The sequence below is a fragment of the Rattus rattus genome, chromosome 11, assembly GCF_011064425.1.
Source record: "Rattus rattus isolate New Zealand chromosome 11, Rrattus_CSIRO_v1, whole genome shotgun sequence".
Taxonomy (NCBI): domain Eukaryota; kingdom Metazoa; phylum Chordata; class Mammalia; order Rodentia; family Muridae; genus Rattus; species Rattus rattus.
The window spans coordinates 16,620,011-16,638,787 of NC_046164.1; the positions used below are offsets into that span (position 1 = coordinate 16,620,011).

The following is an 18,777-nucleotide window of genomic DNA, read 5'->3' on the forward strand; positions in this document are numbered from 1 at the left end:
GCTGTGCTCTCTACTTCATATGTGCAGTTCAAGATGTGGGCCCTGAGCTCCTGCTCCAGCTGCCGTGCCTACTGTCTGCTGCTCCAGCTGCCGTGCCTACTGTCTGCTGCTCCAGCTGCCGTGCCCACTGTCTGCTGCACACTTCCCCCATGTTCCACTCAACCTCTGGAACACACTCTTCTCTAAGGTGCCTTGGTCCTGGGTTTTATGACATCGTAGAAAAGTAACCAGTACACATGCTTTAGGCAGGCACTAAACCATGGAGCACTTTACTACTTCTAGCCCTAAATCCAGTAGTTCCTAAATTGTTCTGTTCTGTCTCTCCCAACTTGATGGTCCTTCACTCTCCTTGCCCTAGAGAGGCCCAGCTTTTCTCTTAGTTGACCAAGCCAGAGGATGGACATTAACTCTGACTGCTTCTTTCATCTTGCCCTCAGAGCCAATGAAGTGCCTCTGGAAAATGTTTCAAGCCCAGTCACTTCTCCATTGCTTGCCCACTACCCTAGATCACCACCATTTGCTTCAATTCCTGCAAAACAACCTAAAGTTTCCATGTGTCTTAGTTAGCGTTTACTGCTGTGAACAGACACCATGACCAAGGCAACTCTTATAAGGACAACATTTAATTGGGGCTGCCTTACAGGTTCAGGGATTCAGTCCGTTATCATCAGGGTGGGAGCATGGCAGCATCCAGGCAGGCTTAAGGAGACACTGTGTGACTAGCCTGCCAAGCAGCAGACACTGACAGTGCCTCTCCCTGGCCCAAGCATATACAAATCATGGTACTATGTTCCTATTTTTAAAAATCTTTTATCTCCTTCTCTTCATCGCAGCCAGAATGATCCAACTCCGAGCATGTCCTTACTGCCACTGCCTTTCCAGATTCAGTTCTTCAGCTACTTGGAAGACCTCTCTGCTGCCACCACACACTCCAGACCTTTACCATTAGTCTACCGATCTCCATCACTATTTTCATTAGCATTCTCTGCACCTGAATTATCCTCTCAATCTCACCCACTTCTTTTCTTTTTTTTTTTTTTTTTTTTTTTTCGGAGCTGGGGACTGAACCTAGGGCCTTGCGCTTGCTAGGCAAGCACTCTACCACTGAGCTAAATCCCCAACCCTCACCCACTTCTTTTAGGATCACTTCCCAGTTCATCAGATATGCACTGAGCACACTCGTGATCTAAAACCAAGTACCTCACACTTCTGTCGCAGAGTCACTTGCTTATTTGTATGCTTGGTTCAACCAGAAACTCAATGAAGATTGAGACTAAATGTGTCTTACTTATCAATACTTTGGCATGCCGACATATCCTCTATTCTTAAAAAGGTGGAAAGAAATAAGAATACTAAAGAAACAGTAAGAACAATGGAAGGGGAAGAGAAAGGGAGGTAAAAGTAAGCCATCACAAACTCTTTCCTTTCCTATTTGTTTGTTTGTTTGTTTGTTTGTTTGTTTGTTTTTGAGACAGGGTCTCTGTGTAGCCTGGCTATGTCCTGGACTAGCTCTGCAGACCAGGGCTTAGTGAGAGCTGTGTGACTGGCCGACCAAGCAGCAGACACTCACTGCTTCATCCCTTGGAAGGAAGGCCCTTGTTCATCACACAGCCTTAGGGGCAGGAATCCAATCCAGTCCAGCTCAAAGCCAAGGAGGACGACACTGCCCAGGTCCACTGCTGCCGGACCAAGTCAGGCTCAGACTCCTCTTTTGTTCTCTGGCTTAAAGAGTCACTAGACTTGAGGAGAAAGGGGCTGCAGTTATGTTCCAAAATAGATTTATCAATTGATTATAAATTTGATCACTCCTTGTGAGCCCATAAAGACTTTTAAAGAACACTGCAGATATCACTTTCCTAAGTGACACAGGACAAATGTCGTGTGCATTTGGTTAACTGCAGAACAAAGGGTAAGTGCTATTAGACTCACCTTGAGTCGCTTAGCTGGGGGAAGAGAAGAAACAGCATCTCTGCTTTTTAGGTCAGACAGATATGAGGACACTGCTGACACTTTAGCTTCTGGCTTTTGTGCAACTCCGATTTTACCTATCAAAAGAAATCATAGACTCTTCTCTGGTTGCTTTTGTGTTTTAGGGCAGGGTCTTGTTATGCAGCTCAATCTGGCCTTCAGCTCACAATGTTCCTGCCTCAGCCTCCAAGGTACTGCATAACAGACTGACCAGATGGCCAGTGAAATTTTAGTTTTTTTGTATTATATTTTTTTGGTAGTATTAAAAAAGAAAACTAAACTAAATGTCTTTGAAATGTCAAATCTAACATTTAGGTTTTTTTCATGTTGCTTTCCCCTACCATGAAGGAAAACTATTTGGAAAGTTTTAAGTTGAATGATATAAATATCATACACAGAAATTATCATATGATTATCATTCACTAACTACGCCTCTTCAAGATTGTTTTTATCCTTGTGTATGTGCACGTGCACATGCACACGCATGAGTGCAGGCATCCTTGGCAGACAGAAGAGGGGCCACAGCCCCTGGAACTGAGCTTGTGGACTGGAATTGAACTGTGGGTGGCTGGAGTGGACTCCGCTCCTCTGCAGGGATTTGAGATAATCCTAAGGACACTCACAGCAGTCATGCCCACATGCGTGCTTATTTTTACAGTGATGATGGCATTCTCGGTTCCCAGGGTTTCTGCAGGTAGCCGTTCCTAAATTAATGCAAGAAAGAAATCCATTTGTTTTAAATGCTATTATAAATTTAATACAAACACTTCCAGTCCATTCTCTTTTACAAGGTAGTAGCAAGAATACAACTTTCACTTTTCAAATATTAACCAGTACAGTTCTTTAAAAAGGTATTCCTAATATCAGCCTCTGCCCACCACCAAACCCACCCCAGCTTTCAAATGGAGCATCTGCCCGCCTGTAAGTAAGAATGAAGATAGGATTTTAAACTTCGTTCTGTACTAAGGCTGAGCATTTGGAAACAAGCAAATCTCACAGCATTTTGAGGGCATCCTGACTGTTTAGAAAGTAGGACGTCATATAAACTTAGTGAATTATAAATAAATGCTTTAAGGATGTAAAATTTGCTACAGGAATTCAAAGAAAGGAAAGAATACTTAGAGCTTGGTGCCTCTAGCTATAACAAATATATTCACATATATAATTTATTATTCACATATATAATTTATTAATCACATATATTTATTGATACAAATTAGTATCTCTAAATAAGTTCATAAAGTTAATATGTAACCATATGTGGGCTTTCTGTTATCATTATTATTATTATTATTATTGTACTAGTGCTTGAGCATAGGTTCTGTGCATGCTAAGTAAGTACTCTACCACTGAGCTGTACCTCAGCCTGCTTTTCCTACCTTTTGTTTTAAAAAAGCATCTAAGTCGCCTGTGCTAGCCTTAATTCCTGAGCCTCAGTTTCCTAACTAGAACTGCTACCAGGCCTGCCACTTTTACTATGTTTTTTTTTTTCTTCTTTTTTTCGGAGTCGGGGACTGAACCCAGGGCCTTGCGCTTGCTAGGCAAGTGCTCTACCACTGAGCTAAATCCCCAACCCCTACTTTTACTATGTTTTAAATATGTTTTTCTTGGTTTTAGTTCTGACTAGTAACATTTAGGAGGGGAGAATATTTTAATTGTCCTTATAGGATAGATGGGCCTGGACACAGAAAGGGGACAAGGAGAAGATATTCTGGATGGAGGTCACTGTAGGCAAAGACTGTGGGAACCACTACCTGCCTGCTTTCTGCTGTAACACAAATGTTAAGGGACCTGGAATACTGCAGAGTGGTGAAGACCTTTACGACCTTCCTTGGCCTTTTTGTTTTCAGTGTCCTTGTTCAATCCTTTTAAGTCATGGCACAACTAGACACTTAAGGTCTATCTGTAGCAGTCTGGAGAAACAGATGAGGCTTCCCACTACAACGGCAGACATCTGATCTCTTTGAGGACTGAGACAGTTGGTCTGTTAGGTACTGGATAGTTTGGATATAAAATGTCCTCTGTGGACTAATCCTTCCAGGGCTTTATAACCCAGAACCATCAAGAGTGGTGCTAAGACACAGGAGTGGTGCTAGACACAGGGTCCAGCTCTGTAAGTTTGCAGAGGAGGAATTGCTTTGAAGGACTCACCTCTCTCCCTGGCTTCCACTTGTTTCTTTCTGCTCCTAGATGAGCAGCTCTTCCCTACCACACCCGGACCCTAGGGCTCACTACCTCACCACAGGCCCAGAACCACTGCAACCAGCTAGCATGAGCTAAAACTGCTGAGCAGAAATAAATCCTTCCTCAGTTAAAGTGTTTCAGGTGTCACAGAGACAAAATCTGTTTGCAGTGTGTTAGTCACTCGTCCTGGTGCTGTGACAAAACATCTGACAACTGGAGACACAGAGCTCAGCAACTAAGAGCATGCACTGCTTTTCAGAGGCCAAGGCTCACAGTTGTGACTCACAACTGCCTGTAATTCTCACTCCAAGGAAACGCAATGTCTCTGTCTTCTGTGGGCACCTGCATTCTGTGCACACACACACAGTGCACATAAACTTCCTGAAACCAGAAGTGTCTTTCCTATGTGACTGTAAATCCAGTCAAATTCATAGTGAAGATTAACCATCACATACAAGTGCCAATAAAATGTTATTAATAATAATAAATCCCTGGCATCTGAAAGTAATTGTACTACAGTGTTCTCAACCTGACTTGGAAAATACAAACAATGCTCAGATAAAGCCATTTTGTGACATAGTAAAAGACAGAGAAATTTCTGTGTAATTATTTCTGAAACTAGAGATAAGAAAATCTCAAGAACTACAAAAATAATGGAACATCCCCATCTTCTGGCTAATACACATGTCTACTATACTGTTAAAAATCTATTTTCAAAATAAAAAGTGTTAAGGCCAAGTGTGGTGGTGCAGCACTCTGGAGGCAGAGACAGAAGGATCTCTGAGTTCAAGGCCAGCCTGGTCTACATAATGAGTCCCAGGACTCATTGCTACACACACACACACACACACACACACACACACACACACACACACACCACCATCTTGAAAAAGAACCCCAAAATTTATGTGTGTGTGTGGCCAAAGAACAACTTGCTGGAGTTGGTTGTCTCCTACCACATGGATCCCAGGGAGCATTTAGACTGAGGCGTCTGCAGTGTGTGCCTTCTCTGTGACGATCCCTGTTCTTTCATCTATGCCTATGGTGACATTTTATAGCAGCAAATGGATGCTTGATGTCTAGGAGGTTGCTCTCATGTTTATTACATTCTCCATTGCCCCATTGCCTTTTACCCACTTTCATTTACTTTGAGGTTTTTCCATGTTCCACATCTTCCTCAACTATCTGGTCGTTCTTAGCTGACTTCTACTGTGTATGTGAGAAACCTAACTCAGAGGAGATGCAGAGTAAATGCTCAGACTATGGTTATATCAACCAACCAGACCCCCCAGAGCTCTCAGGGGCTAAACCACCAACCAAAGAATACACATGGAGGGACCCACGGGCTCCAGCCACATATGTAGCAGAGGATGGGCTTTGTCGGACATCAATGGGATGAGACGCTCTTGGTCCTGTGAAGGCTTGATGCCCCAGTGTAGGAGAATGCCAGGCAGGAGGCTGGAGGGAGTGGGTGGGTGGGGGAGCACCCTCATGAAGGCAGGGGGTGGAGGATGGGATGGGGGTTTCCACAGGGGAAACCACGAAAGGGTTTGAAATGTAAATAAAGAGGATATCCAATAAAAGAAAAGGAAACAACAACAAAAAAAGAACATTGGGAGATTGGACTCTCTGTAGTCAACTTCCAGAGCCTTTTCTCCCATGCATTCTGCCTCTAGAGTTAGGGCAGCTGTGCTGATTCTACCCCAAATAGTCATTTAACTCACTTAGGGAAAACCGACTATTTAGGAGATGAGATGACTAGGAGGAAATGCCTTTTTAAATTGTTCTTTTGTCATAAAGCCTCTTTATCCAAGTCTTTTGAGAGCTGTGTTTTGAAAAGCAGCCACAAGATGGTGCACCAGGACAGTGTATGTACCTGTGCTCCCCTTTGCAGATGTTAACAGGCTAGAAACTGACAGGAATTCTGGGGATTCCTTGGTATTTCATGGCAGGACTCCAAGGTCTTGTCAGGAGTGAGGAGTGTATGCTCTATCTATTGATGCAGTATTGTTTAGCTCTCTAAGTGCTGTTGACAGGTGGTGTAATTCGTTCTGAAGCTCCTTGGCTGTGTTTTAGTTTTAGTTTGAACAGCCTCTGGGACAGTGAGGTGGTTAGTGAATCTCCTACTATCCCTATGTCAGGACCCATGTGACCTTTACTGTGGTCCTCAATTCAGTATATGTTGGGGTACACTGTGTGAAGGTGTGTCTCTGTATACTCAATTGTTAATTCTGTTCCAGCAGAGAGCTAAATGCTGGCAGAATCTTGATATTGTTATTTCTGTGGCCCATCACCTGTCTCATTCCGTAAATACTTGTTCTTCCTCACCTGCCTAAGGCAGTCTAGAATTGTATCTGATTGGCTGTAATGGCCAACAGTTGGGCAGGAAGCGAAGGATGGATCTTCCAGGTAGAGAAATCAGAGGTGGGTGTGATGGATTGTGTATGCTCGGCCCAAGGAGTGGCACTATTAGAAGGTGTGGCCCTGTTGGAGTAGGTGTGTCACTGTGGGTCTGGGCTTTAATAACCAAGTGCTAGCTGCCTGCGAGTCAGTCTTCCACTAGCAGCCTTCAGATGAAGATGTAGATCTCTCAACTCCTCTCTGTACCATGCCTGCCTGGATGCTGCCATGTTCTCACCTTGATGATAACGGACTGAAGCTCTGAACCTGTAAGCCAGTCCCAATTAAATGTTGTCCTTATAAGAGTTGCCTGGTTATGACGTCTGTTCACAGCAGTAAAACCCTAACTAAGACAGTGGGAGATTCAGCCAGCAAACAGAGGACAAGAGGTAGACCTGGCCACATGGTGGGATGCAGTGGGTTAGAGTAGTCAGGAGACTGCCCAGCAAAAGACCTAAGCTTTAAAATGTTAACAAGCCTCTGTGTCACCATCATATCACTGGCTGGTCCAAGAAAGTCTCCTTAAGTACATACATATTACAATGCTTATAACGTAGAGTGCTTGCCTAGCAAGCACAAGGCCCTGGGTTCGGTCCCCATCTCCGAAAAAAAGAAAAAAGAAAAAAAAATGCTTATAACCTCTGGATGAATGCTTTCCTTTATTAATATGTGGCTAATGTTTTTCCAAGGAGTTTTTATTTGAGGTCTACTTATCAATGTGGGAATGATTATATAAGTCTGCTTGTGGCGTCTATTTGCATGGTAAGCAATAGATTCTAAATGTTTGGTTGTCTTTTCTAGTTATATGAGTTTCTTGGGAGACAAGGGATAATTAGATCTTGTTCTTTAATCTAGTTAGTCCCTGTGGTGACTAATCTCGGTTCTCAACTTGACATACCAGAGAAGAGAGAATCTTGACAAAGCAACTGTCTCTATTTGAGTAGGCTGTGACTGTGTCAGTGAGGACATTTTCTTGATTTTCAATTGATATAATAGGGCCCAGCCCTCTGTGGGCAGCACCATACTCCACTTAGCGGGTGGAGCTGGGTATACAGTGGGAATCTTGGAAGTGAGCTAGTCATCAGAGTTCCTCTGTGGCCTCTGCTTCAGTTCATGTCTTCAGGTTCCTGTTCCAATCTTCTGCCTGCTCTCCCAGATAACAGATTGTAGCCTGTAGGCCAGTAAAACATCCCTCACCCAGGTTGCTTTTGGTTAGTGTTTTATTACAGCAACAGAGAACAAACTAGGACAGGCTGTATCTTTTCACTGATAAGTCTAAAAGGGCATTTTTATTCAAGGTGCTGATGATAGCTTTTACTGTATTTTATTTTGGTTTTGAGTCTTTCATTTCTAAAATTTTTTTTAAGCATTTCAATTACTGGAGGGTTTGCTATTACTAATGATTCTATTGGTTGTTGTTCTGGTTGGCTGGTTTGCTGACTAATTCTTTTCTTCTTCCCCTGGTAGTACTGGATGCTTGCTGGTTTGCTGAATTGAGCATGATCAGTTCCCTGTGCCTTGTCTGTCTTCATATGAAGGGTACTCTCCCCTGTGTTCTCATGTGTGAACCAGTCTTTCCTCCTCTGTATATGTTATTCAGAGTTTTTTTTTTTTTTTTTGTATTTCTGGCTTAGCATAAGTTGCCTTAGCTTGTGCTTGTCTGAAATATTCCTATTTCTCCTCAATTTTAATAGCATACTTTGTTGAGTATAAAACTCTTGATAGTTACTTATTTTCAGGACTTGAAAAGTACTGTTTTCTGCCTTCCTGGCTCAATATTTAAGGCTGCAGATGACAGATCTAAATGTTATTCTGATGTTTTTGCCTCTCTGTTTCCCCCCTTACAGTTGTTTGAATTGTTTGTTTTTATTTTTGACATTTTGATTATTGACAAATCATAAGGATCTTTTTGGTCAAATCTATTTGGGGTCCTAAATGCTTCCTTTGTTTAACTATTTCTTTTTGTAAATTTAAATTCTCAGCTATAATCTCATTAATAGAGTGTCTAAACTATTTGACATGCTTTATCCTGTAGACTTCAGGTGTAGTCTCCTGAATGTTCCTTGGAAGTGTTGGTCATGGTCACTGTAATTTCTCACTTTATGTTTGCTGTATGTGTTGGTGTCTTCTGGGATGTGAGTGTTCTCTCATTTGTGGTCCCCCTTCTCATCTGTTTTTAAGGTCACTATTCTTGGTTGAGTTGTTTTCCCTTGGATTTATGTTCAAGGGAACACCTGACTGAAGTAGCAATTGTGATGGTTTGTCAGCAGTCCCAGTGTGAGCTTAGCTCTGTTCATCAGCATATGGCAACAAGTTCCACCGCCAACGTCCTGTGATGCACAGCACTCCTCCCTGCTGTGGCACTGTGAGAGAACTGCTGAAAGGACTAGAGACAAGCCAAGAGGATTGAGGAGCCAACCTGGCACACCTCTGTAATACCAAGATGTATAGAAGTATATACCTTGCATAGCATATGAGACAGTAATTCCCACATTGACTCCATAATGTATGACATTAGCTTTTGTGTGTAAAGTATAGCTTAAAAGTAGTTATTGTTTACGACTTACTTACAATTTTGTTTCAGAATTTAAAAGGAGAAAACTGAAACAACGTATTGAATACATAGTAAAAGCTATGAGTTGATTCTTGTTTAAGGTAGCTAGTGAGAACTACTAGGTCCATCACACACTTCTGTCTACATCAGTGTATGCTTAAAATTACTCACAATAGAGAGTTAAATAAGAAGTTTACTTCCACTCTGCTCTGCTTTCTCAAGTCTCTGGGTTCCCACACCACTGTTCTTCAGACAATGCTCCTACAAATGCAGTACACTCGAAGAGGAATAGTGCATGTAAAACTAATCAAATAACTTGTTGCCCAACTATCACACTATTTTGAAAAATAGGAATCATAAGAGAACATTCCTAGTATATATTATTAATATAATATGTTGTTATTATTAAATGAAACCTAAATATGTAATCCTGGAGAGCAGCAGTTTGAATGGCATTATCCTGTAGTGACAATCCTCCTGGGTCACACTGATGTGTTAACAGAAGTAGAAATGAACAGTGCTGTTTACTCTTACTGGATCCTGCTGCAGTAGCTCTGTCTGAGCATTCAGAATGAGAAAGGCCTGTTCCTGAGCTTCTTTCCATAATTGTTTGATTTACAAACTTCCTGGGTCCTAAATAAAAGACTGTAAATTTCTGGTGAATATCAAGACCAACTGGAAAGAGAAGATATATGCAAATGTTAATTAAAATCATATTAAGTCCTTACACAAGGCTATTTCTTTTTATGTCTCATAGTACAGAAAATTAAAATACTTTGAAAAGATTAAAATATAAAAATGAAAAGGTATACATCTATCTTAATAAAGTTTTAAAATCTATAATTGAAATTTAACTGTCTTAAAAGCAAATGTTTATAAGCAAACAAGCAGAACTGAATTATACTCTTACGTATATGAAGTTATCCTCAATGTTTATTCATAGCATGTCATTACTCTGTACCAGCTAGCATAAAGGAAATAACTCTTAAATGCTGTCACATTTTTATATTTATATCTTCATTACTTCAACTAACTTACCATAATCAGAGCTAATTAGATTTATGCTGAGATCTTCTGATATAAGAGCTCTCTTCACATCAATTTTTTTAACCCAATTTCCACTTTTTAACAAGACAGAATCCCTGAAAAACAGTAATGTATAATTTAAAATGATCCAAACACAAGATGAACTAACATATTGATTTCAAGGACTAGTTTTTCTTCAGACAGGTCCTGAATAGTAGTAGACAATGACTGAAAACCACTTTCCCCGAATTCTGAGGGGAAATAATGTATCGGTGGGGATTTTTTGTTTGTCTCCTCAAACTTGCTATGCAACTAAGAATGACCTCGAACTCCTGATCCTCCTGCCTCCACCTCCCAAGTGCTAGGATTACAGGCTTGTTCTACCACAAATGACCGGGGAACCACCTTGACCAAAATTATTTGACCAATAGTTGATCCCAAGTTGCACTGACTCATTTGAGGCCAAATAGAAATACATAGTGATCAGTAAGACATGAGTTACTTCTGAATCAATACCACTTACTTGTGATTGTGTACAATCACTTCGACAATCTTTTATATTGAATTTGAAATAGTTTGTATTTGATATCGACACAGACAAACAAGAAAAGACTTATTACTGAACTGAATTCATTCTCATAGTCCCCAGAAGTAAGGGTTTATACAATGGTATGTTCTAAGTGTGCCAGGGTTAGTTGAAGAAGAACAGTTACTGTGAGAAAAACACTGAGTTGCTCAGCTCCTTTAGAAATTTTACACAATCCTCCTCTATCCTGACAGTTAGGAGAGTCTGGATTTAGAGTCTCTGCCACTCCTGAACTTAGTACTATAGTAGCAGTGAGTGCAGGCTCTGGCATGAGAACACTTAGGGTCACTCTAGACATAGCTATCAAGAAGATGCTAGCATATGTGGTTAAAATCTTTGTATCAATGTTCTCCTCTAAAACATGTGAAGCATGATGTACCTACGTCATGTAAATGCTAAGCAATTCAGTATTTGCAGCCTACTAAGTACTTAAGAAGGACTAGCACCACAGAAACTATTATCTTTACAGTTCACTTAAGACATTCTGAGGGGAAAAGCAGTGTCTAAAAACAGCTAAAGAGAAAGTTATGAAATGGCACACTAGAAGACTAGGCATGTGGAGGGTTCCTTCCTGTATGGTTGATCTGACTGTATTCTGTAACAGAGTAATGTTGTAATGCTGTAATTAAGTTACAGTTGGTGTTTACACGTTAACTTGGAAAGAGGGCTTATATTCTGAGTTGAGTAGAAGACTATATTCAAAGAATACTAAGGCCATAAAGGAAGAAAAGCAGCAGAATCAGAAAGGCCCCAGAGTCCATCTGTCCTCTTGTTACAAATCCCTCCATGGTGAAAGACTTTATAACTTCTTCATTTAATTCTAAATAGAATGACCTAAAGCAACACACTAAAAGTTAATATTATTCTTTCTCTTGGGAAAACTTGTCCCACTATTACATCAGGAAACTGTAACTTAATTGATTATGTGGTGATGTAATTACTGTATCTTCTAGTAATAATTTCATGTACAATGTTTGAAAATAAAATCAAGTTGCTATTTCACAATTACTCACATAATTTTGTGCTTACAAACGACTTGGTTATCTGCATCACCTATGATTAAGGTGGCATAGTGAAAGTCTGGCGCTGTTCTTTTGGTCTGCAGCTGCTCAAAGTTTCTTAATATAATGGTCACCAGTATTTCTGCCTTGGTATCACTGTACCTTGCAATCTTCAAGAAACAGATTAAGTATTAAATGCTTTAAAGTAATCTCACTATTCATACCCGGCTTCAATTGAAGGAACGAAAGCTTTACGTTTAAAGATGGTCAAAATATTCAAGGAAGAGGATAGTCACCTGCTCTGCCTCAAGCTCATACTTTGGCAGATACATCACAGCTTCCTTTATCTGGGTCCCGAATGGCGGGTGTCTATTTAAAATCTAAACATAGTTACACCATTATACTCTTATCACAAACACTTACAACTCTTACTGAAATAGTTCTTAGACTTCACATATTAATTTCTCACCCCAAACCTCTGTAATTGAAATACTTATGCCTATGAAGAAGAAAATATTTCTGTGTGTGCTGTATATGGTCATGTATGTATGTATGCGAGTGTCTGCGCATGGCAAGGAGACTGAGGAAGGATGGTGGGGAAGAAGTCTTCTTCAGTTGCTCACCACCTTTGTTCTTAGGAGACAAGTTGCACCCAGTGCCCACTGACTGCACTGGACCACATGACCACACACCCAGATCTTCCTGCTTTCACCTCCTAAAAGCTGGAGTTACAGACTCTGGGGTTAGTTTCTGACATGGATGCTGGGCTCTCAACTCAGATCCTCAGGACTGCGTAGCACAGACTTTACTGACTGAGCCATATCCCACATCTAAACAAATTTTCATAGGAATGAAAACATTACACACTGGGGTTTGGAATTTAAAAAGAGTCAGTAATGCTGGGAACACAGAATACTACATACCAGTTCAAGTTCTCTTGCATTTGCTTCTTCTATTTTTTTAAAAGACGTCAAGCCTGCATTTACCATGGTATTTGACAATGATATGCCTGTGGAAAATTAATCAAAGGGAAGTTTTTAAGCTGTTTTAAATGAAACAGCTATATTATGATTTATCAACTATATTAGTAAATACCTTTTTAGCTGGAGATGATGGTTGGTGGTAGAATGCTTATCTAGTGTCTTAGTTAGGGTTTCACTGTTGTGAACAGATACCATGACCAAGGCAACTTTTATAAGGACAACATTTAATTGGGGCTGGCTTACAGGTTCAGAGGTTCAGTCCATTATCATCAAGGCAGGAGCATGGCAGCATCCAGGCAGGCATGGTGCAAGAGGAACTAAGAGTTCTACATCTTCATCTGAAGATTGCTAGCAGAATGCTGACTTCCAGGCAGGTAGGGTGAGGGCCTTAAGCCCATACCCACAGTGACACACCTACTCCAACATGGCCACCTCTAAATAGTGCCACTCCCTTGGCCAAGCATATTCAAGCCATAATACCTAGCATATATAAGAGCCTAGTGTCAACCCCCAGGGCTGTAAAAATTAGTTGCAAATCAAACCCTTCAGAAAGACTCAGTCAGACATCGAACGGCTGTGGTTTGTACATTGTTGAGTGTGTCCTCCAAGGACTGTCTGAAGTCACTGCCCCTCACTGTGGCAGTGCTGAGCAGGTGGAGGACTTGGAGGGTAGGTCCTGTGGGAAGTTCCTAGGACTCTGGGGTTCTGCCTTCCTAAGTGGATTAATGCTAGTATATTGATCTGCCTGGGTCTACCCAAAGTAAGTGGGCTATTGCATGGAGAGCAGACCAGGGCTACTGCATAGAGAGCAATCCAGGCATCTCCCCAAGCCTTTTTCTTCCTGTCTCTCCATGTCATCTCCAAGAAGACCTTCACTAGTGAGAACCAGATGACAGGACCATGCCCTTGAAAGTGCAAAAAAGCAAAATAAATTACTTCATTCCTTTAAAAGTTTCCAGCTTCCAGTGTCTTATTATAGTAACAAAATTGACTAATTTATAGTTAGAATTCAGACTTTGAATAGAATTTATGTGTTTTATATAAGAAACAAAATCTCCTGGGTCTACATAATGATTCAACCCTCAGCTTTACTACACGTGAAGTATGACTCTCCTATTTCCTTACTCCAATTTTCAACTATTCTTGGGAAACTCTCCTATTCATTCTTAAGACACAATTGTATCAGTGGTGAAGGGTGCCACCAGGCCTGACGACCTGAGTTCCATCCCTAGGACCCACATGGTAGACGGAGAGAACCGACTCCATCAGGTTGCCCTCTGACCTCCAAATGCTCAGTGTGAGATGTAAACACACTCACATACACACTTAAATAAAAAATGTTAATAATTTTTAAAATTAGTGCCTCTAATATTTACAACTCCATAACATTCATTTCTATACATTGTAAGCATCAATAGACAAACATAATTATACCTGAACTTCAAACAAAGGCGACATGATTCAAGATAGGTCTATGCATGAAGCTATGCTTCCTGAGCCTCTCTGTCTGAGATAAAGCCGGCTGTTTCTGCATCTAGCCTGGACCGCTATGGCTTGTGTTGTCTGCCTAGCGCTTCCCACATTTACAATGAAATGGCAACTTTGTTTCTGTAGCTGAATTCTCTTAACTGCTGACTTGACCCACATAACCACTTCCACTGAGTGTCCTGCCCCTCGCCTCCTACTGAGTGTTCCTCAGTCACATTTGCTGTTCTTTTATTTTATTTTGTTCATTTTCCCTTTGGGTTACTTTTTTTTGTTTATGCTTTCAGAAACTATAATTTAAAATTCATACCGTCTTATGACAAATTTATGCAAATCCCGTTTAAAGAATACTTAAAGAATTGTGTGATTCCAAAACATGACCTACTTTTCTAAGATATGCATTACTGATGAAGGTGTGACAGACATCTGGTTCTTTACCTCCTGGGAGTCTATCTTATTCACTCTTGAATCATACCTTCTAGTATAAATAATTGCTTCATATTTCTTTGTTTTCTTCAAAGCTATTCCTGATTTTTATTTTATTTTGTTTAAATCACAATTGAAGTCAAGTTTTATTATCTTGTGTTTCTCATGGTTCTTGGTATGAACTTAGATTTTATCTTCTGCTTAGATTCTCTCAAGTTTGGTTCTAAGACCTACTTCTTTATGTTCAGTGGTACTGAGTACTGTGTGAAAGCTGGCTGGTGTTTAATCAATCTGGGAAAGACAGAATATGACAGACACTCAGGCTAACACTACTTTACAAAGACAAAAAGAGCAACCTGAGCAGAAGAGAACTTAGCAGCTGCCCTTTACCTAACTTCAAATCTCCCTGTGAGATGCTGTTGTCTAAAAGGTGAAGCCTCCTCTTCAAATCTAGGGTGCTTGCCATTATAGATGACGTACGTGTAGTTTGAATCTTCCCTGTTTATTTGACTGGATCAGGAGTCACCTAGGAAGAGCTGAGCAATCCCTGTTGGGTGAGAGCAGAGCACTGGCTGCTCTTCTAGAGGACTGGGTTTCAATCCCCAGCACCCACTTGGCTGCTCACAGCCATCTGTAACTTGTCCCAGGGAGCCAACATCCTTCTCTACTTCCAGAGGGCACTGCATGCATATGGTACACAGATACACACACAGACAAACCACCCCAAACACACAAAATAATAGCCAAAACCAAAGCAAAGCACCTAGGAAACACACCTATGGGTGTATCCATGGTGGTAATCCCAAAGAGGCTTAACTAAAGAAAGAAGACCCACTCTGAATGTTGGTGGTACTGTCACATAGGCCAGGGTCCTACACTAAATAAAAAGGAGAAAATAAAAGCAAGCAAGCCAGGCACCAGCATCTATCTTTCTCCCTTCCTGACTGCAGATGCCTTGTGAGTAGCCACACCACTCCGCTGCCATGCCTGGCCCAGTACAAAGGTTTGCTGATCAAATCATGAGCCACAATAAAGTCTCCTTTCTTAAGTTGCTAATGTCAGTTGTTTTGACACAGCAATGAGATAAGCAGCTAATATAGTGAAACTTTCCAATAGGAATTCCTACTCGATTTTGATCTTACTACCTAATCCCCCCATTATCCCAGCTCTCAGAACCTTTTGGCCAGCTCTGTTACTCCCACTGACTTTAAATTTCACAGAAATTAAAAAGTAGGACTTGTGGAGCATGGCAGGTCAGAGTTTTAATCCCAGCACTGAAGAGGCGGGAGGATGTCTGTGAGTTTGAGGCCAGCCTGGTCTATATAGTGAGAAATAAGCCAGCTAGAGAGACAGAGACACAGAGATTTAAAATATCTGCTCAAGTTCTTTGTTCAAAAATAAGAATGCTGTGGTTAAAGGGATGGCTCAGTGGCTAAGAGCATGCTCTGCTCTTCAGAGGACCTGAGTTTGGCTCCTAGAACTCATGCTGAGCAGCTCATAGAACTATAACTCCAGTTCTAGGGCACCCGACACTATGCACTCTCCTCTGTAATCCATGGGCAACTGCACACACCCGGCACGTATATATTAAAAATATATATGATAAATATTAGTTTTTAAAAGCCTGTGATAGTAAATGCTTGTGATTTCAACACCCAGGACACTGAGCCAGGAGGATCACAAATTCCGAAAAGCAGATGTAGCTACACAGCTCGATCCTATCGTAAACACAGAAGAGACAAAAAGGGGTTGTAGAATACTCAGTGTAGCTTGTCTGGACCCAGGTCTGATCTTTAGCATTTAAAAACAAACAAACCCGGGGTTGGGATTTAGCTCAGTGGTAGAGCACTTGCCTAGCAAGCTTAAAGGCCCTGGGTTAGGTCCTCACTCAAAAAAAAAAAAAAAAAAAAAGAAAAAGAAAAAAAAAAAAAAACAAACAAACCCAAAGCAACCAAACAGCAATCCCTAAAGATCCATTGCATAACTTCTTGCTTGGTTAGGTGTTTTTGTTTTTGTTTTGTTTTCTTCTAATTTTGTTTTTTGGGATCTTTTGAGACAAGGTTACTCTGTGAAGCCCTGACTGTACTGGAACTCACTTTGTAAATCAAGATGGCCTCAAACTGAGAGATTTGCCTACCTCTGCCTTTAAGTGCTAGGATTAAAGGCATGTGCCACCACACACAGCTATTTTGAGACAGGATCTCATGTACTAATAGTCCATGCTGTCCTTAAACTTAATGCCATAATAAATATTGGCCTTGAACTCCTGGTCCTTAGGCCTCTGTATCCTGAGTGCTGGGATTATAGGCATGTATCACTACCACCAGCTTCCACTCTATGTACTTTCCAATGGTCCCGAGACACATATAAAACAAAGCCATGAGGCTGTGGATCTTAGCATTATTTAGGAAGTAAGGTAACTAAGTCAAGAGAAAAAACTGAAAGGAAAAAAACCCCAGAATTCTTTAGTCTGGGTCCAGTTTTTATGGCATGCTGCAGTATTTTAGGGTATGCCCTGCACTATGTCCTAACATAAAGTAGTCAGGAACAGCCTTCTACCTGCAGAAGTGCTATGACCAACATTAATATCCTGCTAGTACTGAACACAGAAATAATTAAGATACAAATAAATGAATTAATTTCCTAGTCTACACAAGACTTTGGGTCTGACCGTAATAGTTTTATATCTTATCATTAAGGACACATTAAATTATTAATTACAGAAGTAAGAGATTATAATCCACAGTCACCTAATTAGTAAAACAAAATTCATTATCAATATAAATATAAGCTTCACAACACAAATTTTAAAATGAGATTTCTCTTGTATTTTTGTATTTGGTTTAATCATTCAGTTGATGCATAATAAGGATTGTTTTGCATTTGTTTATATATCTGTGTGTGTGTGTGTGTGTGTGTGTGTGTGTGTGTGTGTGTGTGTGTGTGTATGGAACACCCATGTGGAGGTCAGGAGCAGGTTCTAGCTCAGGCCATAAGGCACAGCAGCAAGCACCTTTACCCACAGAGCCAGCCCGTCAGCTCTCTCCCTGGTAACCATGAAAGCAAGAGCAAGTAAAACTCCAGTTCTCAAATACAAGCACCGTACCTTAAAAAGGCATATTTTCCTTAAAATGTACAATCATCATAAAATAATATTATTACTAGTGAAATGTAAAAGAAATTGCAGAGAATGACAAGCAGCCCGTCTTGATACCTACCAATTTTATCCAGCTGTTTTGAAACATGTTGAGAGTTTTCCCAGAGTTTACACTTAAAACATTTAGCTAAAATCACACTGTTTAAAAGCACAGCAAACTTCTGTTCCTGAGCAGTCACAAAATCTGACAACCCTAAAAAAAATTCCAATATTAAATATAGTATATTAATTTACTGGAAAAATGTTGAAAATTTATTAATGATTTAACATACATTTTGCAATTCGTGAGCCATTTCTGAAAATCTTCGAGGTATCTTGTGTCAAAGCAAAATCTTGTATAGGGATGCATCCTAGCTGAGCCTGAATAAGACTGGGAGAACATGGTTCATTATTTCCTTGTAAAGATCACAGTCACACAGGACTCGACATGGACTGACTGGGTATCCTTAGGACTTTTCTGCCTTGCTTTGTACAGAGCTATGAGACTCTGTTGGCTTCACTCCTGTTGAAGGCCATTTTTGACTTCCCTTTCCCAACCACAAAAGATGACTTCTCATTGTCTTCTTATACTTTTTTATTAGGCCAGTTTCTCCCTGTCTCAGAAGAACTGATGAAGTACTGGATGGGGTGCTTCTGAGGCTGTATGAAGGGCACTGGGATATTTGTTAAATTAGTGGAGCAAACTACTTTTAGAGTAACACTTACACTTAATAACCATGCTTTATTAGTAAGTAGAACCCTTTCTAAAATCATGTCTGCCTGTTGGAAACCGTATCATAACCTGCAGCAATGAAGCAGGGTGGGAGAGAAACAGAGAAAGGCGGATCCTGATGAGTTCGCGGCCAGCCTGGTCTACACAGTGAGTTCCAAGATATCCAGAGCTACACAAAGAGACCTTGACTCAAAAGAAAAATGTAAACTGTAGTGCACTGTGAGTTTACTTTCTGGTGTCATCTTCAGTAGAAAAAGAAATGTTGCACTCTCAGGAGAGGTGCATGGCAGTAAGT

At 40.7% G+C, this 18,777-nt stretch overlaps 1 protein-coding gene across 1 annotated transcript in view; it reads right to left on the reverse strand.

Annotated features, from left to right (window-relative positions):
- Hfm1 (helicase for meiosis 1) overlaps positions 1-18,777 on the reverse strand; it is an 81,995-nt gene that overhangs the window by 12,613 nt on the left and 50,605 nt on the right. Inside the window, exons 23-31 of the mRNA XM_032916541.1 lie at positions 18,043-18,140; positions 17,832-17,963; positions 12,643-12,728; positions 12,016-12,099; positions 11,732-11,889; positions 10,145-10,248; positions 9,635-9,781; positions 2,592-2,672; positions 1,930-2,045 (exon numbers count right to left, since the gene is read on the reverse strand). Coding sequence (XP_032772432.1) covers positions 1,930-2,045; positions 2,592-2,672; positions 9,635-9,781; positions 10,145-10,248; positions 11,732-11,889; positions 12,016-12,099; positions 12,643-12,728; positions 17,832-17,963; positions 18,043-18,140 — 1,006 coding nt within the window. The remainder of the gene's footprint in view (positions 1-1,929; positions 2,046-2,591; positions 2,673-9,634; positions 9,782-10,144; positions 10,249-11,731; positions 11,890-12,015; positions 12,100-12,642; positions 12,729-17,831; positions 17,964-18,042; positions 18,141-18,777) is intronic.